This window comes from Ovis canadensis, chromosome 3 (assembly GCF_042477335.2).
Source record: "Ovis canadensis isolate MfBH-ARS-UI-01 breed Bighorn chromosome 3, ARS-UI_OviCan_v2, whole genome shotgun sequence".
In the NCBI taxonomy this organism is placed as follows: domain Eukaryota; kingdom Metazoa; phylum Chordata; class Mammalia; order Artiodactyla; family Bovidae; genus Ovis; species Ovis canadensis.
This window is the reverse complement of record NC_091247.1, coordinates 181,672,577-181,696,736: the sequence shown is the minus strand read 5'-3', so window position 1 is coordinate 181,696,736 and position 24,160 is coordinate 181,672,577. Positions and strand designations below refer to the sequence as shown.

Genomic DNA, 24,160 nt, shown 5'->3' with positions numbered 1-24,160 from the left:
AGAAAAATTGGTGTTTGCAATAACATAGATAGACTTGGAGGGTAAATGAAATGTCAGACAGAGAAAGAAATGCTGTATGATACCAGTTATATATGGAATCTAAAAAATACAACGGAGTAGTGAATATAACAAAAAATAAACAGAATCACAGATAGAGATAACAAAGTAGTGTTCACTAGTAGGAAGGGAGAGGAGGAGGTAACAACTGTTGAGTGTAAGGTACACTGTGAGGATGTATTGTACAACATGGAGAAAATAGCCAGTATTTTGCAATGATTGTAAATGGAATGTAACCTTTAAAAATTGTATAAAAGTAAATGCCTTAAAAATCCCAATTTCTTTATGTGTACTCTATTTTATAAACTTCGGTCTTATTTTTTAGCCATATTATTGACACGCAGAAGTACCTGAATGAACTTTTTGGCCAACTCAGTATAATTGACAAATTTGAAACTGTATGTTTAAGATATACAATATGATATGATATATGTATACATCATGAAGCTCATTTTTTATTATTCTGTTTCACCTTTTATTTAACCCTGTTCTCTTTTTAAGTTGCTTCCAAACAACATTTAAACATGCTTGAAACCAAATTCTACAAAGAGATAAAGAAATAACAACAAAAAACCAAACAGGAACAAAATCTACCCTTGACATTCCTCTCCTGAAGCTTTACTTCTCAATTCCTTTATAGCCACACTTCCTGAACAAGAATGTCTAACACAAACATGGGTCTAATACTGGCTGACCCCATATCTTTATCTCCTGCTCAACCTTGAACCCACTCTAAACTTGGTTTTACCCCCATCTTCTCCACCAAAACTGCTTTCATTCAAGGGATACTTTAAAACTTTTCATTCCTGGACTTTTAAATTTTTGACGCATTTGACCATACCATCCTGTTCTTCCTTCTGCTTTGGTTAGAGGACTCTCCTGTGTTTGTTTTTCTGCCAGAGTTGTTAGCGACCTTCCTTTACTTCCGTTTCTCTCTTTTCAACCCTTAGAAGTGAATTCATTCAGTCGTGTCCGACTCTTTGTGACCCCATGGACTGTAGCCCACCAGGCTCCTCCCTCCATGGGATTCTCCAGGCAAGAGTACTGGAGTGGGTTGCCATTTCCTTCTCCAGGGTATCTTCCCGACCCAGGGATCAAACCCGGCTCTCCTGCATTCCAGACAGACGCTTTAACCTCTGAGCCACCAGGGAAACCCTTAAGTGCTCCTTAAATCTGTAGTCTCTACCCTCTTTTCATCATTTTGAGGTAATCTTTTCTCTTCATAAAGTTGGTTACTATCTGTATGCTCAGAATTCACAAATTAGTATCCTCAGCCCAGATCTCTCACCTGATCCCCAGATATGTGTCCACTATAATATTCCCTCCATATTTGAATCTTATGGAGGGTTTATTACCCTAAACTCAGTTTGCTCAAAACCAGGTTCATCTTTTCCCTTACCTCTTTCTCAAAAACAAACAAAAACCCCAAACTGATTTTTCTTGTGTTTCTGATCTTCGTAAATAACATTGCCATTTGCCTAGTTGCTCATATAGTTTACATATTAGGTTGTTAATTGTGTATTAATTTATTCAACAAATAAATGTGTGCTTCTACTGTGTGCCAGGCTTCCCTGGTAACTCAGTTCATAAGGAACCTGCCTGCAATGCAGAAGACCCCGGTTCGATTCCTGGGTTGGGAAAATCTGCTAGAGAAGGGATAGGCTACCCACTCCAGTATTCTTGTGCTTCTCTGGCTCAGTTGGTAAAGAATCTGCCTGCCATGCAGGAGACCTGAGTTCAATCCCTGTATTGGGAAGATCTCCTGGAGAAGGGAATGGCTACTAAAGGGAATGGCTACCCACTCCAGTATTCTGACCTGGAGAATTCTATGGACTGTATAGTCCATGGGGTTACAAACTGAGTGACTTTCACTTTCACTTTCACTTTCACTGTATGCCAATCACTTTGCTAATTTATCTCGATAAAATGGTAGTCAACAGATAAATTCTCTGTCCTCAGGGTGTTTGCAACGTAGGAGGGATATATTCAGAAATAATCACAGAAATAACATTCTTCTGTCTCCATTGCCACTTGAGTCTATCCTACTGTCTTTTTGCATAGATTTTTCATAGTTTATAAACTATTGTTTGGTCTTCTCTGATTCCTCCTTTACACAACAACCAGAGTAAACTTTTAAAATTGCTAATATGATCATGTCCTTTACATTTATTTACCCTTACATAAAGGTTCAAATGGGGCTTCCCTGGTAGCTCAGCTGATAATCTGCCTACAATGCGGGAGACCTGGGTTTGATCCCTGGGTTGGGACGATCCCCTGGAGAAGGGCATGGCAACTCACTTCACTATTCTTTCCTGGAGAATCTCAAGAACAGAGGAGCCTGGTGGGCTACAGTCCGTGGGGTTGCAAAGAGTCAGACACGACTAAGTGACTAAGCACACACAAAGGTTGAAAAAGCCATAGCATGGTTTAAAATCTCTGTGTAATCTGGTCTTCTGCTTCTTTTCCCAGCCTCTAGGGATTGCTTCACTGAGGCATTGAAGTAGGAGATGGATCTTATTAAACAGAGGAAAGAGGGAAGGGAATTCCAGACTGAGGAAATAACATAAGGGAAGGTTCTATATTTTGATACTGATGAGGAGGTTGATGTAACTGAATCATATGGGTACATAAAAAGATAGGTGTTATTTAGTATTCTTTTGGTTCAGTGGTTTAGATGGTTGCCTTACTCAGATGGGCGTAAGGAGAAAGAGGGTTTATTGCCAAGTGTAATTGAATCATCCAAGGGAAATTGGCTTCAGACATGGCTTGATGCTAGCTAGGGCTCAGAAGGGCTGAAGTCTCAGCATCTCCAGACTTGACTTATTCCACATTAGCTTTTCAGGCAGTCTGTCCTCTGGTGGTAAAATATAGCAATGACAATAGCAGATATAGAGTAAAAAAGCATTTGTTTCTGTCCCAGAAGTAGCAGCAAAAGTCTGTGGCACTTCAGTGGCTCTGTTTGGGCCAATTCTGAATCAGTCATTGTGAACCTGATATCTGAGCTGAAGTTGTATGCCTCAGCTTGACTAAGCTGAAGAAGAATAAGTAGGGAGTAGGTGGATGCCCTAAAACAAAACTGAGTTTGAAAACTCAGATCAGAAAGTAGGACCAAGTCAGAAAAACTTTGAGTCCGTTTAGGGAAATATAACTTTAGCATCTGAGTGAATGATGGAGGAAAGAGACCCAGTAACAGTGTGGAAGCTTTATCAGCAGTTCACTTGAAAGATAATACAGACTTGAATTAGGGAAAGGGCTGTAAGGAAGGGGAAGGTTGCAAGAGAGTAACTGTAGAGGTGCAATGGATAGCTTAGGTGACTGTCTGTAAAAGGCAGTTTTCATAGTGGAGTATGAGGGAGAGAGTAGAATATAAGCTTCTCATGTTATATGCCTCTTTGACAATTAGACATTAATTAAGTTAGAAAACACAGGCATATATCATATTTAGATAATCTATCTAAATATGTATCACCTAAGCTCATGATGAATTTGATGTGCTGCTAAGATACCAGCATGGGAAATGGAGGAAATAGAAGTTCAAGTTTGGGGATCATAGACGTTAGAGCTGTGGTCATGGGAATAATTCCTATGCAATTAATAGGTTAAGCATAACTGATGATACTGGATGGAATCAGACCCATCAGTACCTTGAAGAATACTGTATTTAATATGAATAGGAACTGGTGAGACTGAAGAAAATCAGAGGAGTCAGGAGAATGATGTATCATGGAAACCAAAGGTGGTAAGAATTTCCCTCATTGTGCTAAAGAAGGCAGGTTAGAATGAGTTTTGACAGTTATGCAAGAAAAATTTGTCAAAGACTTGAAAATGGGCAGAAGAAATTACTGTGTATCTGAATGCCCTAAATACTGTGTATCTGAATGGGCATTGGACTCTCTAGGACCTAGAGGGCCCTCTAAGAATTATATTACTTTGATTTAGAGATATTATTTTTTTGTCCTTGGTTGACTAGACTGATTTACAACTCTGCAAAAAGGGGCAAAAGTTAAGTTGTAGAAAACCAATAATGGAACAGGTGTTCCCTACCTGTACCAGTGCAGTTATTCCTGTTCATGCCATGCAAATGAATTTCATAGACTGGACAATATAAACCTCTGAGAGTCAGATTCTCATTTGAACCAGATTTAACATCTTACTGGTTGCTTCATTTATTAATGAGTTAAATAAAACCTTTCTCATATTCATTTCATGTCTGTATGAGAGTCTCCTGCAAGGAGATTAAACCAGTCAATCCTAACGGAAATAAATCCTGGATGTTCATTGGAAGATCTGATGCTGAAGTTGAAGCTCCAGTACTTTGGCCACCTGATGCAAAGAGCTGACTGATTAGAAAAGACCCTGATGCGGGGAAAGATTGAGGGCAGGAGGAGAAGGGGATGACGAGGATGAGATGGTTGGATGGCATCACTGACTCAAGGGAGGGTCATGAGTTTGAGCAAGCTCTGGGAGATGGTGAAGGAGAGGGAAGCCTGGCGTGCTACAGTCCATGGGGTTGCAAAGAGTCGGACACAACTGAGTGACTGAATAATGAGAGTCATGATTTGACCACTTTGCAAATTATACTTTAACTGTTACAAAGACCTTTGGTAAACTTGAGAAAGCAGCTTTAATGTAGTTGTAAGGACAGATATCAGACTGTGTAGGGTGTTACAGAAAGTGTATGTGTGTGTCTAGCTGGTGTATGGGAGGATGGTGATATTTGAGGGACTGGTGGAGAGAGTTTTTATGGGAGAAGTAAGACAAGCTGAAAGCTCAACATTCAGAAAACTAAGATCATGGCATCTGGTCCCATCACTTCATGGCAAATAGATGGGGAAACAGTGGAAACAGTGTCAGATTTTATTTTTGAGGGCTCCAAAATCACTGCAGATGGTGATTGCAGCCATGAAATTAAAAGACGCTAACTCCTTGGAAGGAAAGTTATGACCAACCTAGATAGCATATTCAAAAGCAGAGACATTACTTTGCCAACAAAGGTCCATCTAGTCAAGGCTATGGTTTTTCCTGTGGTCATGTATGGATGTGAGAGTTGGACTGTGAAGAAAGCTGAGTGCCGAAGAATTGATGCTTTTGAACTGTGGTGTTGGAGCAGACTCTTGAGAGTCCCTTGGACTGCAAGGAGATCCAACCAGTCCATTCTAAAGGAGGTCAGTCCTAGGTGTTCTTTGGAAGGACTGATGCTAAAGCTGAAACTCCAGTCCTTTGGCCACCTCATGTGAAGAGTTGACTCATTGGAAAAGACTGATGCTGGAAGGGATTGGAGGCAGGAGGAGAAGGGGACGACAGAGGATGAGATGGCTGGATGGCATCACCGACTCGATGGATGTGAGTTTGAGTGAACTCTGAGAGTTGGTGATGGACAGGGAGACCTGGCGTGCTGCGATTCATGGGGTTGCAAAGAGTCGGACACGACTGAGCGACTGAACTGAACTGAAGACAAGCTGGATGCACAGGTTCTGGATAGGCTGAGGCAAAGTGAATTTTGGGTAGATCATTAGATTTACAGTCAAGGCAATGAAATCATCAGACTTAGAGTCCAGACAGGATGATAAAGAGAAAATAAAATATATAGATAGGATGAGTAGTGGACTGTCTGAATGTGTAGTCCTTTGAATGACAGACTGAAGTGAGTTTAGAACATCTGGCTGTCCTAAAACCTAGATACTAGTCCCTCCTTCCCTATTAAGTAGCAGTTAGACTGACTGTGAGTAAGTCACTCCTTTATAGCCATTCAGTAATGTTCATTAAAAGATTGTTGTTTGCCAGGCGCTTGGCAGGGCACAAAGATGAGGGTCATAATTTTTGCCCGTAAAGAAACTTTCACACCACTCAAGGACAAATAATTAGAATATAGGATGTTACATAGGACTTCTGTAGAAATATTCTGAAATATCTGGAACTCCTCCTCTCTCAAACCAGTATTTCCCTTCCTCCTCCCTCCCACATATCCTCCTTCACCACCTCTATCCTAATCCCTCCTCCCCTCTACCAGGGTTGTCTGTCTTCTGTGCTAAGATTATCCTAATATGAAGAGGGAGGTACTAAAAAATAAAAGCCCTCTTATCTGATATCACTGTCTTTGAAAAAGACAAGTATAAAAAATAGCATAAATATACATTATTTTGACAGCTTTTGATGTGGAGTGAAATTCTAGGTCTCAATTCTCTCTCTCTTCTTTATCTACATTTGCTCCTTAGGTAATTTAACCTAGTCGCATACTTCATGCATGTCCTAACCTGACCTCTATCTTGAATTACAGACCTAGGTATCCAGTAGTTTTACTCAGATTTCAAATAAGCATCTTAAATTCAATTTTGCCTCCCTTTCTCCAACCTTCCATGGTTTCTCTGTGTCACATATGGCAACATTCACCTCATTGCTGCCTAGGAACCATCTTACCTTCATCAAAAACCTAGGAACCATCTTAACCTTCATTAGTTTTTTCCCACTCACAACCCTGTTTCTAGTCTTTCTGAAATTATTATGGCTTTTCCTTCAGAATCCCATATTCATTCAAATTTCACACTTCTACTACCATCATACTCTCCAGGTCACCAATATTTCTTGCAGGATTACTGCAGTAACCTCCTAACTTCTTTACTTCCATCTTTATACCTTCTTTCTCAGTGTTTCTCAGTGGAAGCCAGAGTAGTAGTTTTAAAAAACCTTAATCAGATTAGGTCATTCCTATGCTCTAAAGCCTCCAGTTGACTTCCAGGGTATTAACATTTTTGCTTCTCTGTCTTTCAGTCACTAGTCATGTCTGACTCTTTGCAACTCCCGGGACTGCAGCATGCCAGGCTTCCCTGTCCTTCACTATCTCCCAGGGTTTCCCCATCTGTTTGCCATGCAGTGATGGGACTGGATGCTATGATCTTAGTTTTTTGAATGTTGAGTTTAGCTAGTTTAAAAAAAATTGATTTATTTATTTTAATTGGAGGCAAATTACTTTACAATATTGTGGTGGTTTTTGCCACACATTGATGTGAATCAGCCCTGTGTGTACATGAGTCGCACCATTCTGAATCCCCCTCCCACCTCCCTCCCCACCCCATCCCTCTGGGTTGTCCCAGAGCACCAGCTTTGCGTGCCCTGCTTCATGTATCGGATTTACACTGGTCATCTGTTTTACTTATGGTAATATACGTGTTTCACTGCTGTTCTTTCATATTGTCCCACCCTCTCCTTCTCCCACATAGTCCAAAAGTCTGTTCTTTACATCTCTATCTCTTTTGCTCTCTTGTGTATAGGGTCGTCATTACTGTCTTTCTAAATCCCATGAAAGTGAAAGTGAAGTCGCTCAGTCATGTCCGACTCTTTGCAACCCCATGGACTGTAGCCTACCAGGCTCCTCCGTCCATGGAATTTTCCAGGCAAGAATACTGTAGTGGATTGCCATTTCCTTCTCCAGGGGATCTTCCCGACCCAGGGATTGAACCCAGGTCTCTTGCATTGTAGGCAGACACTTTACCGTCTGAGCTACCAGGGATATATATGTGTTAATATACAGTATTGGTGTTTCTTTTTCTGGCTTACTTCACTATATTTAATAGGCTCCAGTTTCATCCGTCTCAGTAGAACTGACTCAAATGCATTCTTTTTTTTTTATTGCTGAGTAATATTCCATTGTGTATATACACCACAACTTGCCTATTCATTCATCTGCCAATGGACATCTAGGTTGCTTCCAAGTTCTAGCTATTGTAAATAGTTTAAGCCAGCTTTTTTACTCTCTTCTTTCACCTTCATCAAGAGGCTCTTTAGTTCCTCTTTGCTTTCTGCCATAAGGGTGGTATCATCTGCATATCTGAGGTTGTTGATATTTCTCCTGGCAGTCTTGATTCCAGCTCATGATTCATCCAGCCCAGCATTTCACATGATGTACTCTGCATAGAAATTTAATAAGCAGGGTGACAGTATACAGCCTTGATGTACTCCTTTCCCAATTTGGAACCAGTCTACTGTTCCATTTCCAGTTCTAACTATTGCTTCTTGACCTGCATACAGGTTTCTCAGGAGTCAGGTAAGGTGATCTGGTATTCCCATCTCTTTAAGAATTTTCCATAATTTGTTGTGATCCACATAGTCAAGGCTTTAGCATAGTCAGTGAAGCAGAAGTAGATGTTTTTCTGGAATTCTCTTGCTTTTTTTATGATCCAACGGATGTTGTCAGTTTGCTCTCTGGTGGCTCAGACAGCAAAGAATCTGTATGCAATGGTGGAAACCTGGGTTTGATCCCTGGGTCAGGAAGATTCCCTGGTAAAGGGAAAGGCAACTCACTCCAGTATTCTTGCCTGGAGAATTCAGTGGTCAGAGGAGCCTGGCAGGCTACAGTCCTTGGAGTCGCAAAGACACGACTGAGTGACTAACACTGTTAGTCATTAGGGAATGCAGAGCAGAACCACAGTGTGTATCTACTTTACACCCACTAGGATAGTTATCGTAAAACTTCCTTTAAAGGAAAATAAGTGTGAGTGAGGATGTGAGGAAATCTGAACCCTCAAACATTGTTGGTTGGAAGTATAAAATGGTATGGTCACTGTAAAAATTGTTTGGTAGTTCCATAGAAAGTTGTAAACAGAATTTCTCATGGCTGTGTTATGAGTCATACCATGTGGCCAAGCAGTTTCACTCTTAGACTACCAGGAGAATTGAAAGCAGGTATTGAAACAAAAAATTTTTTGTGAATGTTTATAGCAGCTCAGCGCACAGTCACCGGAATGTCTATCAACTGATGATGGGTAAACAAAATGTAGTATATCCATACAACTGAATGTTACTCAGTGGATAAAAAGGAACTACATCCTGGATGAATGTCTAAAACATTATGCTAAATGAAAGAAGTCAGGCACAAAAGATCATACATTAAATTATTTCATTCATGTGCAGTATTCAAAATAGAAAAGTCCATAGGAAAGCAAATGAGTGGTAGCCAGGGATGGGGGAAGGCAGAAATGGAGAGTGATTGCTTAATGGGTACAATGTTCCCTTTGGGGTGATGAAAACGCTTTGAAACTAAAAGAAAGATAATGATTATGCAACATTATGAACTGAACTAAATGCCACTAAATTATACACTTTAAAATGGGTAAAATTATGTGATATGTATTTTACCTCACAAAATTACAAATAGCTTTCTTACATATTAGAGATTGGCTAACTTTTTGTATAAGGGCCAGATGATAAATATTTTAGATCTTACAACTTCTGTTATAGCTACCCAAATTTCCTCCTGTAGCATGAAAGCTGCCATAGAAAATATGTAAATAAAATGAACATGTCTGTGTTCCAAAAAAACTTTATTTGCAAAGCAGGCAGCTGGATTGACCCATGGCCTTACCTTGCTAAGCCTCTGCTACATATACAGAGCCAGGTAGAAAGTATCATAGTAAAAAGAAATCCTATTTTTAACAGCAACAAAGAGAGATGAACAATACCCAGTGATAACTTGAATTCAGATACAAAGAGATTGGTGATTGGATCTTAGCTTTTATTTTTATTGCATAGCTCTTCAGTCTTTTTATCTCATTTTCCTGTTCTATCATTTTGTCTCCAAGCATTTGATAAATTAACTTGATATTCTTTTTAAGTTCATCTGAAGATGCAGATCTTTTTGGCAGATTTTTCTTGTTGCTTGTCTTCTGTTTTTATATAATATGCTGGGTTTTGTAGTTTTTTGCCTGCTTTGGAATTATTTTTGTGTTATTTACATTAACACTGTCATGTTTCTTCTTTTGATTTTATTCATGTTTAATGTGGGGAACTATATTTTACTTTTATAAACATTTAAAATGTAGTAAAAATCACTTTTACCCAAAAAAGTTGGTAAAATCACTTTTATACATCTCTGAGTTTTAATGCACAGAACATTACAACCATCACCAAAATCAAGAACCAGGATGGTTCCATCATTCCTGAAAAATTCCATCATGCTATCCCTTTGTATTCAGACTCCCCCCCAGTCTTAGCCCTTTAGCAACCACTGATCTATTTTGTGTTTTCCAGAATGCCATAGCCTGTTGCCTTTTCAATTTGACTTCTTTTGTGTGTGTGTATGTGCTCAGTCACTCAGTCATGTCCAACTCTTTGCAGCCCCATAGGCCGTAACCCACCAGGCTCCTCTGTCCATGGGATTTTCCAGGCAAGAATTACTGGAGTGGATTGCCATTTCCTCCTCCAGGGAGTCTTCCCCACCCAGGGATTGAACCCACGTCTCCTAAGTCTCCTTCATTGGCAGGCAGATTCTTTACCACTCAGCCACCTGGGAAGCCCCTTGGCTTCTTTTACTTAATATCAAACATGCATTTGATATTTATCCATGTTGTTGTAGGTAGCATTAATTTCTTTTCATTGCTGAGTAATATTCCATCGTATAAATGTACTACAGTTTGTTTATCCATTCCCCAGTTAATTGACTATTTGGATTGTTTCCAACTTTGGCAGTTACAAATAAAGCCACTGTGTAGCAAAGAGTTAGCATAACAAGCGTAAGATTGCTGTTGCTAGGAAGCCTGTTTGCAAGGTTGGCTCTTGGCTATTGTCTGGAACTTGGATTTTGAGAGTTTCCACCATTCTCTAACTGATGGAGGTGATTTATGTGCCTAAACTGTACGCTAAACACCTTCCTTCCTTAAAGAAGTATGGAATTTTGACACATGCTATAAGCTACTGTGACTGTATGACCAGCCCCCAATAAAACCTTGTACTCCTATGTCAGGGAAGTTTCACTGGTAGATAGTACTTCACATACACTGTCATAAATTCACTGATGGAAGAATTAAGTGCATGCATCCTGCTGGGAGAGGACTCCTGGAAGTTTTCATCAGGTTTCCAATTTTACCCCATGTGCCTTTTTCCTTTGCTCGTTTTGCTTTGTTTCCTTTCTCTGCATTAAATCTTAATCCTAAGTATAACTAATTATATGCTGAGTCCTGTGAGTTCTTCAAGTGAATCACTGAATCTGGGCATTGTCTTGGGGACCTCTAGCATAACCACTATAAACATTCACACACAGGCTTTTTTGTGTGAACATGGTTTTCATTTTGCTTGAGCGCATATCTAGGGGTGAGATTGCTGGGTCTTATGGTCACTGTTTATTTTACCTTTATAAAAACTGCCAAATTGTTTTTATACCATTTGAAAATGCAAATTGTACCATTTTGCATTTCTACTAGCTATGCATGAGCATTCAAGTTGCTCCTTATCCTTGTCACCATTTGGTATTATCAGGCTCCCCCCCCCCCAATTCTGATAAGACGTAATGGCATCTCATTGTGGTTTCAGTTTGCATTTTTATGTACTTATTTCTCATATCCATATAACCTTTAGTGAACTGTATGTTCTCATCTTTTGGGTGTTTTTAATTGGGTTATTTTTTATTGTTGAGTTTAAAGAGTTCTTTACATATTCTAGATCCAAGTTGTGAGATATAAGATAAATGATTTGCAAATATTTTCTTCCCATCAGTAGATTATCTTTTCATTCTTTTAACAGTGCCTTTCAAAGAACAGTTTAAAATTTTTAAGTAAAATTCTGTTTGTTAATTTTTTCTTATATGGGTTATGGTTTTAATATCATGCCATATGTATTGTCTTTGCATAATCCAAAGGTGCAAGGATTTCTAATGTGTTTTCTTTTAAAACTTTCATAGTTCTACATTTTATATTTAGGTCTTTGACTTGTTTTTAGTTAATTTTTGTGTAAGGTAGTGGTGTGTATCAAAGTTTCTTTTGTTGCATATGGATCTCAATTGGTTCCAATACCATTTGTTGATAAGACTGTCCTTTCTCCATTGAATTGTTTTTACACCTTTGTCAAAAATCAGTGAGTGTATGTGTATTCATATATAAATGAATTTATCTTTGGTCTCTGTCTTCTGTTCCATTGATGTATGTATCTGTCCTTTCACTGAAAACCATACTGTCCTGAAATCATATAGTGTGATTTCTCCAAATTTGTTCTTTTTAAAAAATTTTTTTGTCTATTCTTTTTCCTTTGTTTTATAAATTTTACAATTAATTCATCAGTATTTACCAAAAAAATCCTACTGGGATTTTGATTGAAAATGCACTGAGTCTATAGTTCAATTTGGAAAGAATTGACTTCTTAACAATATTGAGTCTTTCAGTCTATAAACACAGTATATCTCTCCATCTATTTAGGTCTTTTTTTTTTTTTCCATGAGTCTTGTAGTTTTAGCATGTAGACTCTGGGAGCTGTTCTGAAGCCTTCTGTTTTGTTGAAGTACATGTGTGTTCTGACTCCTTCCCTATTTATTTGAGACCTTTTCAGTTTTTCCCTGGAAAGTATACTTGGAGCTGAAACATTCCATTTAATCTACTTCTCTTTACTTGGTGGCATTGGGTGTGTGTGTGTGTGGGTGTGTGTGTGTGTGTGTGTGTGTGTGTGTGTGTATTTTGCTTAAAGGACAGCTCCATTAGACTAAACCTTTTGCTTTAGAGCTGAATTCTTCTGTGTGTTAACTGGTGTTAAAATTCTATACTGGGGTCTTTTCTATCTAGATTAGGAAATACCTTTTCTCATGGGGGCATACTGTCAGGTTTTGAATTGTGAATCTTCCTCTATTTGGGGCTCTCAAAGTGTTTTCAGCATTTGAAGTCTGCCATGGTTGTTTGATTCTTTAAACAAAGTTACTTACCTCTTTCCCCAGGGGTATTTGTTTCTCCCCAGGCAAAAAGAAGCAGTTTGAGGGGAATGAAGAGTGGAATTCATTAAAGAAAGATTGGAAAGAATGGAAAATTATTTTTTTTAAGAGTCAAGGTGAGACCCTCTGAATCCCTTCATCCAAAATCAACAGTTGCTTACATTTTGGCACATTTTCATTCATATTTTTTCCTTGCTATGTTTATCTTTCTCAAAGTTAAATATTCTTACAGTTTGAACTGTCAAAAAATGCTAAGGCTCTTTAGAAAAAAGCAGAACATACTCATTGTTGACCCTTCTCCAGTCATCCTCTTCTCAATTCTCACAAACACCTTTTGGAATTTTTATTTGAATTGTAGTGTAGTAACTCTATATATGAATTAGGAGGAATTGATGTCTTTGCCCCATTGCATCTTTCACTTCATTCTATAGTATATTTATTCATTTACTTTGTTTATAGCTAAAATTTTATTGAAAGACATTTTTCTCCATTAAAATCTTTTGTACTTTTGTTACATTTATTCCTAGAATCTTCATGTTTTCTAATGTTGTTGGATATAGTATCCAACTTTAATTTAATACAAACTTTATTACTTTAAAAAATAAAATGATTTATTTGTTAGGAGAATATAGAAATGATTTAGGAGAAGGCAATGGCAACCCACTCCAGTACTCTTGCCTGGAAAATCCCATGGGTGGAGGAGCCTAGTAGGCTGCAGTCCATGGGGTCGCTGAGCGACTTCACTTTCACTTTTCACTTTCATGCACTGTAGAAGGAAATGGCAAACCACTCAAGTGTTCTTGCCTGGAGAATCCCAGGGACAGCGGAGCCTGGTGGGCTGCCGTCTGTGGGGTCACACAGAGTCGAACACAACAGACGTGACTTAGCAGCAGCTGCAGAGATGATTTATATCCATTTATGTTTACTTCTTATTTACCTATAGAGTGTCAAATTTTCTAAGTATACATCGTATCATCAGAATAAGGGTAATTTTGTTTCTTCCCTTACAATCCATCTATCTACCTTCTCTTTATTTGGTATTTATTTGATTAGCTGATTGGTGTTTGTTTGTCTGACTGCACTAACTAGGATCTCTAAGAAGTATTATATAGAAGTGGCCAGAGAGTAATAGCTTTTCTTGTCTTAACCCACTTTTTAAAGGGAATCTTTTAATATTTTTCCACTGAGTATGCTTTTTGCTTATATTTTTCATCAGTAGCTTTTTATCAGAATAAACCAGTTAAGAAACATTATTTCTAAGTTTCTAAGAATATGTTCATATAGGTGATTAAATTTAATCAAATACCACAAATATATTCTATGACTTTTAAGATTTTATTTTGAAAAGGATATAATATACTTAATTTTTCAAAGCCCAAAGTAGAACTTTCTGGAGTTATTTCTCCACTGATCTCCAGGAGCATACTGGGCACCTACCAAACTGGGGAGTTCATCTTTCAGTGTCCTATCTTATTGCCTTTTCATACTGTTCATGGGGTTCTCAAGGCAAAAATACTGAAGTGGTTTGCCATTCTCTTCTCCAGTGGACCACATTCTGTCAGACCTCTCCATCATGACCCATCCGTCTTGGGTGGCCCTACATGGCATGACTTACTTTCATTGAGTTAGACAAGGCTGTGGTCCATATGATCAGATTGGCTAGTTGTCTGTGATTGTGGTTTCAGTCTGTCTGTCCTCTGATGCCCTCTCTCAGCACCTAATAACTCCAGAAAGAATGAAGGGATGGAGCCAAAGCAAAAACAACACCCAGTTGTGGATGGGACTGGTTAGAGAAGCAAGGTCTGATGCTGAAAAGAGCAATACTTCATAGGAACCTGGAATGTTAGGTCCATGAATCAAGGCAAATTAAAGGGGTCCAACAGGAGATGGCAAGAGTAAACACTGACATTCTAGGAATCAGTGAACTAAGATGGACTGGAATGGGTGAATTTAACTCAAATGACCATTATATCTACTACTGTGGGCAGGAATCCCTTAGAAGAAATGGAGTATACATCATAGTCAAAAAAAGAGCTTGAAATGCAGTACTTGGATGCAATCTGAAAAATGACAGAATGATATTTGTTTAATTCCAAGGCAAACCATTCAATATCACAGTAATCCAAGTCTATACCCCAACCAGTAATGGTGAAGAAGCTGAAGCTGAACGGTTCTATGAAGACCTACAAGACCTTCTAGAACTAATACCCCAGAAAGATGTCCTTTTCATTATAGGGGACTGGAATGCAAAAGTAGGAAGTCAAGAAACACCTGGAGTAACAGGCAAATTTGGCCTTGGAGTACAGAATGAAGCAGGGCAAAGGCTAATAGAGTTCTGCTAAGAGAATGCACTGGTCATAGCAAACACCCTTTACGAACAACACGAGAAGATTCTACACATGGACATCACCAGATGGTCAACACAGAAATCAGATTGATTATATTCTTTGCAGCCAAAGATGGAGAAGCTCTATACAGTCAACAAAAACAAGACCAGGAGCTGACTGTGGCTCAGATCATGAACTCCTTATTGCCAAATTCAGACTTAAATTGAAGAAAGTGGGGAAAACCACTAGACCATTCAGGTAGCACCTAAATCAAATCCCTTATGACTATACAGTGGAACTGAGAAATAGATTGAAGGGACTAGATCTGATAGACAGAGTGCCTGATGAACTATGGACGGAGGTTCGTGACATTGTATAGGAGATATGGATCAAGACCATCCCCAAGAAAAAGAAATGCAAAAAAGCAAAATGGCTATCTGAGGAGGACTTACAAATAGCTGTGAAAAGAAGAGAAGCAAAAAGAGGAAGAGGAAAGATACACACATTTGAATGCCAAGTTCCAAAGAATAGCAAGGAGAGATAAGAAAGCCTTCCTCAGTGGTCAATGCAAAGAAATAGAGGAAAATAATAAACTGGGAAAGACTAGACATCTCTTCAAGAAAATTAGAGATACCGAGGTAACATTTCATACAAAGATGGGCTCAATCAAGGACAGAAATAGTATGGACCTAACAGAAGCAGAAGATATTAAGAAGAGATGGCAAGAGTACACAGAAGAACTGTACAAAAAAGATCTTCACGACCCAGATAATCATAATGGTGTGATCACTCACACTCACCTAGAGCCAGACATCCTGGAATGTGAAGTCAAATGGGCCTTAGAAAGCAACACTATGAACAAAGCTAGTGGAGGTGATGGAATTCCAGTTGAGCTATTTCAAATCCTGAGAGATGATGCTGTGAAAGTGCTGCACTCAATATGCCAGCAAATTTGGAAAACTCAGCAGTGGCCACAGGACTGGAAAAGGTCCGTTTTCATTCCAATGCCAAAGAAAGGCAATGCCAAAGAATGCTCAAACTACCACAGTTGCACTCAGCTTACACACTAGCAAAGTAATGCTCAAAATTCTCTAAGCCAGGCTTCAATAATACATGAACTGAGAACTTCCAGATGTTCAAGCTGGTTTTAGAAAAGGCAGAGGAACCAGAGATCAAATTGCCAACATCCACTGGATCATGGAAAAAGCAAGAGAGTTCCAGAAAAACATCTACTTCTGCTTTATTGACTATGCCAAAGCCTTTGACTGTGTGGATCACAATCAACTGTGGAAAATTCTGAAGGAGATGGGAATACCAGACCACCTGACCTGCCTCTTGAGAAATCTGTATGCAGGTCAGGAAGCAGCAGTTAGAACTGGACATGGAACAACAGACTGGTTCCAAATAGGAAAAGGAGTACGTCAAGGCTGTATATTGTCATCCTGCTTATTTAACTTATATGCAGAGTACATCAAGGCTGTATATTGTCACCCTGCTTATTTAACTTATATGCAGAGTACATTATGAGAAATGCTGGGCTGGAAGAAGCACAAGCTGGAATCAAGATTGCCAGGAAGTATCAATAACCTCAGATAGGCAGATGACACCACCTTTATGGCAGAAAGTGAAGGGGAACTAAAGAGCCTCTTGATGAAAGTGAAAGAGGAGAGTGAAAAAGCTGGCTTAAAGCTCAACATTCAAAAAACAGTTCATCCATGGCATCCGGGCCTATCACTATGGCAAATAGATGGAGAAACAGTGGGAAAAGTGGCAGACTTTATTTTTCTGGGCTCCAAAACCACTGCAGATGGTGATTGCAGCCATGAAATTAAAAGACACTTACTCCTTGAAAGAAAAGTTATGACCAACCTAGACAGCATATTCAAAAGCAGAGACATCACTTTGCCAACAAAGGTCTGTGTAGTCAAGGCTATGGTTTTTCCAGTAGTTATGTATGGTTGTGAGAGTTGGACTATAAAGAAGGCTGATACCGAAGAATTGATGCTTTTGGGTTGTGGTGTTGGAGAAGACTCTTGAGAGTCCCTTGGAGTGCAAGGAGATCCAACCAGTCCATCCTGAAAAGAGATCAGTCCTGGATGTTCATTGGAAGGACTGATGTTGAAGCTGAAACTCCAATACTTCGGCCTCCTGATGCGAAGAGCTGACTCATTTGAAAGACCTTAATGTTGGAAAGACTGAGGCCAGGAAGAGAAGGGGACCACAGAGGATGAGATGGTTGGATGGCATCACCGACTCGATGGACATGGGTTTGGGTAGACTGGCAGTTGGTGATGGACAGGGAGGCCTGGTGTGCTGTGGTTTATGGTGTTGCAAAGAGTTGAACACGATTGAACGAGTGAACTGAACTGAACGTAGAACTTTTGACCTCCTTCTGCATAGTATGCGGCTTCCCCGGTGACTCAGAGGTTAAAGCGTCTGCTTGCAATGCGGGAGACCTGGGTTTGATCCACGGGTTGGGAAGATCCCCTGGAGAAGGAAATGGCAACGCACTCCAGTATTCTTGCCTAGAGAATCTCATGGACGGAGGAGCCTGGTGAGCTACAGTCCACAGGGTCGCAAAGAGTCGGACACGAGACAGGGAGTCTGAAATCTCATTTACCCCGCCCCATATGTTAGCATTTGCTCTGTGTTTTAATTCTGTCCTTTTTTAAAAATTCTATTAGGTATTATTAGATAGTTATTTTGTAAAGTCAGAGTTCATTTTGATTTATGCCTATATTTACTACTTTCTTTTTTATTTTTCTTACATACTAGGCAGTCATCTGAAACCACTTCTATCTGAAACATATTTATAGTTTCCTTTAGTGAGATCTTTTAAAGACATATCTTTTCATCTTTTATTATAGTATGCCTATATGTTCATCTCAATTCTTTAAAAATATTTTCATGCATATAGAATTTTAGACTGCTGTTTTGGGTTGTTTTCGTTTTTTCAGCGTATTGAAAATATAATCCTGCTTTATGGTTTCCACTGTTGCTATTGAGAACTGTTGATCCCTTAAAGGTAATCTGTCATCTATCCCTATGCTATAGCTGCTTTGAGGACTTTTCTCATTGCCTTTGAAAGTTATTGGTGGGGAATTCCTGACGGTTCCTTTCTTCAGAGAGAATTTGAACTTACTTCTCAGAGTCATCCGTCGCTGCAACTTGAGGGACAGTTCAATGTTTTGGTGTGAAGTTTCTTGTACTATCCTGATGATTTGAATTTGGGCTGCATCTCTGTCCCAGGGCTGGTCAGTGCTTAAGAAGCTTCATTTCTTTTTGTTGATTTTCTTCCCTTTTTTTTGTTGAATGCCACGGGCAACCTCACCACTGTGTGGTGTAAAGGAGGACTTTATATGTTTACTCATTTCCTGAGGGTTTGTGTGGTGTTTTGGCATCCTGGCCACTGTTAGGGGTATCTTATTTTAACCCTTCTATCTTGGACAGAGCCTAGGCTTTGTCGTCTATTTCCCTTGTGTCATGAGATGATTAAAACCACTCTTCAGATGCTTTAGGGATAGCAAATGCTCTTAGGGCAAAAGCTGATTATGTGTTCTACTTAGCTTTTAGTTTATTAATTCCTTATTGTCTTGTCAGATCTTAGCTGCTTTAATAAGATGTATTTTTATATGTTAAAAACAAATATTTTTTATTTGTTTTACTGGGAATATTGATCTAAATAATTAGGCCATTACTTGAAATTGAAACCTACTTATTTTTGTGTATGATCCAAATGTAAGTAGTGTTATTATTTTCCCTTTCGGTCTTAGATATTGCTTATTTCTGTCCTCTCTTTTTGTTGTGATGAATTTGTCAAATGTTGATTAATTATCTTCAGAGAACCAACTGTTGTCCTTACTGATCATCTTTCTCTATTATAGATTTGTTTTCAATTTCATTAATAGCTCCTGTTATTTTTATTTCTTCCTTCTGATATCTTTTTGTTACTCTAACTTCTTGAGATGCATGTTTAGGCTGATAATATTTAGCCTTTTTTTCCCTAATGGAGAAGGCAATGGCACCCCACTCCAGTGTTCTTGCCTGGAGAATCCCATGGACAGAGGAGCCTGGTAGGCTGCAGTCCATGAGGTCGCTAAGAGTCGGGCATGACTGAGCGACTTCACTTTCACTTTCATGCATTGGAGAAGGAAATGGCAACCCACTCCAGTGTTCTTGCTTGGAGAATCCCAGGGATTGGGGAGCGTGGTGGGAGGCCGTCTGTGGGGTCACACAAAGTCAGACACGACTGAAGCAACTTAGCAGTAGGCATTTAGATGTTAAATATACTTTAGTATTACTATAGTATTTATTTATAATATTTATTATATTTCAAACATAAAGTTTTTCTAATTATCTTTTTAGTATTAATTTTTAGCTTAAATACATAAAGGCCAAAGAATATGCTCTGCAGTATTTAATTCTATGAAATTTGTTTAGACGTTTTTAATGTCCTAGTCAATTTTCTTTTTTTTTCTAAGTTCCATGTTAATACTATTCTTCTACTGCTGTGATTGTGTGGAGTATTTTTTTTTCCTCATCAGGTCAAAGTTGTTAATGTGTTCTCCAAATCTTCTATGATTAGTTTTGGTCTGCTTGTATATCTCAGTTATTATCAGAAGAGTGTTAAAATCTCCCCCAATTTAGTCATGAGTTTCTCTTTGAAGTTCTGTCACTTTTACTTTATACATTGTAAGATTATTGTAATGTATGTCCTCCTGATTAATGGATTATTCTAGGTTTTATATCATGAAGTGTGATGGCTGTGTTATATTTAAATTTATTTATTTTTCTGGTGAATTGAAGTGTTTGTCATGAATTTTGCTAAGTATTTTTTCTTAATTAGTTTGTAACTGATATGGCTGCAGCAGCTTTCTTTGATATTTTTATGGTGAACTTTTGGTATCCTTTTGTTTCACTCTTTCTGTAAACCTGTTTTTAGATATCTCTTATAAGTAGCGTATCTTTGGCATTTTGATTAATTGGCCTGATGGTTTGTAGTTTTTAATTGAAGCCTATTTACATTTGTTATAATTGCCTTTGTGTTGGATTTATGTCTGCTATCTTATTTTGTGTTTACTTTTTTTTCTGCTTGTTTTATTTCTTTATCGTCCTCTTCTAAACTTAATTATTTTACATTTTGTTCATTTCTTTGTACAAGCTTGGTAGTTATACATTATTTTAGCTATTGTTCTAGTGTTTACCCTAGAAATTACTGCAGCCATACTGATCAGTTAATCAGTGACTTCGTATATTGGATCATACTTTAAAACACTTAAACTTTTGTGTGTGTGTGTGTGTGTGTGTGTGTGTGTGTGTGTTTTACTTTATTTTACTTTACAATACTGTATTGGTTTTGCCATACATCAACATGAATCCGCCACGGGTGTCCACGTGTTCCCAATCCTGAACCCCCCTCGCACCTCCCTCCCCATACCATCTCTCTGGGTCATCCCAGTGCACCAGCCCCAAGCATTCTGTATCCTGCATCGAACCTAGACTGGCGATTCATTTCTTATATGATAGTATACATGTTTCAATGCCATTCTCCCAAATCATCCCACCCTCTCCCTCTCACAGAGTCCAAAAGACTGTTCTATACATCTGTGTCTCTTTTGCTGTCTCGCATACAGGGTTATTGTTACCATCTTTCTAAGTTCCATATATATGTGTTAGCATACTGTATTGGTGTTTTTCTTTCTGGCTTACTTCACTCTGTATAATCGGCTCCAGTTTCATCCACCTCATTAGAACTGATTCAAATGTATTCTTTTTGCTGGAGAGGGTGTGGAGGAAAAAAAACACTTAAACTTTTAAACTCCAGTTAGTCTCCTCCTGACTTGTATATTCTATCTGTCTGTCTGGTTTTTGTGTGTTTATTTGCTTTTTAAAAAGCCAAAATGCATTATTTTATTGTTTTATAAAGCCAGTGTTTATATACATATGTATTAACTTCTGTATTCTTTTTTCTTCCTAAAATCTCAAATATTCCACTTGGAATCACATTGTCTATAGTGCTAATGGGAGACTCTCAAGTTTTGTTTGTCTGAATATTGTGTTTCTGTCCTTACACTGGGTACAGAATTCTAGCTTGACAGTATTTCTCCCAGCATTCTGGAGATAATAGTTATAGTCAGCTACCATTCCCACTGTTACTTTTTTGAGGGTAATATGTTGTTCCTTTTTGTCTAATTTTATATCTTCTCTTTCTCTTATATATTCTTCAGCTTTGCAGTGATGAGTGTTGTGTAAGTTTCTTTACATTTGTTCCTCTTAGATTTGTAAGGCTCCTTGAATCTGAAAGTTGGTATCTTTCATGAGCTCTGAAAATTTTTCAGCTATTTCCTGTTCAGATATTGCCCTCACCTCATCCTCCTTTCGGAACTCTGTTTGTACATGTTAGATGTTTTCACTGCGTTCTTAAGGTCTTCTCCTTATTTTCCATCTCTTTGTCTCTCATTATTTTGTTTTGTAAAATTCCTTTATGTCAGCTTTCCGTTTCATGAGTTCTCTTTTAAGCTTCATCATTATGTTTCATTTCAGTTATTTTTAAGTAGAAGTTTTCTTTGGTCCCTTTTCAAATGTGCCATTTCTTCTTAAACTTTTTGTTTTTGTTTTTTTGCTTGTTTGCCTGCTTTTATTTATACCTTTTTACTTAAACATAATTAAATTGTATTGGATCTGCTTTCAAGAAGTATCCAAACTCAGACCATGTCTCATACCCCCATATTAACTACCTTGGCCCAAGCCACTACATAGACTATTGCATTAGTTCCCGTTTAGAATTCCCTGGCTCTGCCTTTCCTCCAATTCAACCTATTAATGATTCTTTGTAGCCATAAGATCAATCTTCTAATGACTTATGTCTCAAGAGTAAAAGGCATAACCCTTAAAATAGTTTGTAAGATACTGTGTGAATGGGAATTTGATAGCTTTCTAACTTGGTTTCTTACCACTCTGTCTTTCAGTCTCTGTGCTACAGCCATCATGGCCTTTTGAGTGTTGTTTTTACAGTATTATACATATTCCCAATCTGGACTGTACATTTGCTGTTCCCTTTGTGGAGAATGTTTTTCTATCAGTGTGACTTGTTCTCTCAGTTCCCTTCAGATCTCTGCATGAATATTCCATTATCACTGAGGATTTACCTGACAGTCTTATATAAAATAGCAATCTCCATTCTTTTATTCCCCCTTTAACCTTTTATTCTTCACTTATTACCATTTGACTGATTTCTTTTTTATTATTCTGTCACCATCCATCCCCTACTAGAAGGTAAGCTATAGCAATACAATAGTAAGAATATCTTTTTAAAATAATGTCACAGTTGTATCCCTAATATCTAGTATAGTCCCAGTTCCTGATAGGTTCTCAATAAATACTTATTGAATAAATAAATGGTTACATAGGATTGTTCAAGGCATTGTCAATATGGTAAGTAGGTACTGACATTTTGGGAAAGTCACAAATCATATTACATTAGAATACTGTGGTTCACCTTCTATGACCTAGGTTTCTTCTTTTATTATTGTTACTTTTGGTGTACTTATTTAGTTACTATTGGAGAAATCTTCTGGAAAACTTGAATTGCTTATGTTTAATTTAGGTCATGGATAAGCAAAATCAGTATAACTTTCAGCATTTTTGAATAAAATTTTCAGAAAAGAAATTTCTTTTAGGCTATTTGACAACAAAACCCATTATTTATAGTTCTCTAAGACAGTTTGCTTTTTACAAATGTTTAACAGATTTTATTTAATTCCATGTAAGTCCTCTAGAGCCGCGAAATAGACCTCCTACCTGATTTTGCCTATCCTTCAGATGTTACAGTGCAGTGCTCTCTAAAAATAGACAAAGATTAGTAGGAGGCCTAGATTACAAGTATTTCAAAGTGATTTTTGAAATGAGGACAACATAAGTTACATATAGTTGTACTAGTGTAATTCAGTTCCAAAAGATATATAATACTTGTATTTAAGATCATCTTCCACTACTGTCATAAAATTGAAGTGCTGTGATAGTTAAAGACTCATATCAAACATCATCTTTGTGAAACTTTATGATCCTCCCTTGACAGAGTTAATTCCTCTGCGTTTACTTAGTACCATAAACTTTAATAATACCATTTACTAAGAAATGTAATAGTTTTTTATAGCTTATGTTCATTAAACTAGGGAGGCCTGACAGATGGGAGTTCTATATTTGTTTTTGTATCTCAGGAAAATGCCAAAATGTTTATTTAAAGAATGAATGAATGAAAATGCTTCAGATATATTTTTCTACATTGTGTCACTGGTTCTTAATATTAAAAAAAATATATATATATAAATGGTGTGGACCATTCCACTAGTGGACCCTAAAGATAGTAAAAGTTAATACAGGCCTAAATATGACTTTTTAACCTAAGTAAAATAAGGTGGTTCACACAGTTCATTAAGTACACTTCTGTTGTTGCTTTTTTCTCTAATTAGATTATGTTTTGTCATATAATTATGTAACATCTGACAGTCAGGGAACATTCTTTTCTCACATGTGCAAGCAGATGTGATTAGAATTTGTGGTCCATGACAGGTCCAGGCCCTCTTGTTTGGAATTTAAGAAATGTTTCTGTCTTCCTCTGTCTTTGGAAACTGCATGAGATAATAGATCAGTTGGACTTAACTGATATCTACAGGACACTTCATCCAAGAAGTAAACATTCTTTTCAAGCACTCATGGAATGTTCTCTAGTAAAAACAAGCCTCAGTAAATTTAAGAGGATAGAAATTATTTTAAGAATCTTTTCTGACTACAATTTTATGAAACTTGAAAGCAACCACAGAAAGAAAAACAGGTAAAGAATGAATACATGGAGACTAAACAACATGCTACTAAAAAAACCAATGGGTCAATGACATCATCAAAGAAGAAATCAGAAAATACATTAAGACAAGTGAAAATGAAAATACAATATTAAAAAAATCTATGGGATACAGCAAAAGCTGTTTTAAGAGGGAAGTTAATAGCAGTACAGGCCTTCAGGAATCAAGAAATTCTCAAATAAACAACCTAACCTACCACCTAAAGTAAATGAACAGACAAAACCCAAAGTCAG

The 24,160-nt window shown here is 37.8% G+C and overlaps 1 protein-coding gene across 4 annotated transcripts in view; it reads left to right on the top strand.

Annotated features, from left to right (window-relative positions):
- The window catches only part of CRY1 (cryptochrome circadian regulator 1), an 88,714-nt gene that overhangs the window by 7,125 nt on the left and 57,429 nt on the right, over nucleotides 1-24,160 (top strand). Inside the window, exon 1 of one of the 4 annotated variants that reach the window (XM_069581081.1) lies at nucleotides 18,567-18,804. The exons of the other annotated variants lie outside the window; for them this stretch is intronic. Coding sequence (XP_069437182.1) covers nucleotides 18,794-18,804 — 11 coding nt within the window. The 5' untranslated portion in view covers nucleotides 18,567-18,793. Of the gene's footprint in view, nucleotides 1-18,566; nucleotides 18,805-24,160 lie in introns of those variants that run through there. 4 annotated transcript variants of the gene reach the window in all.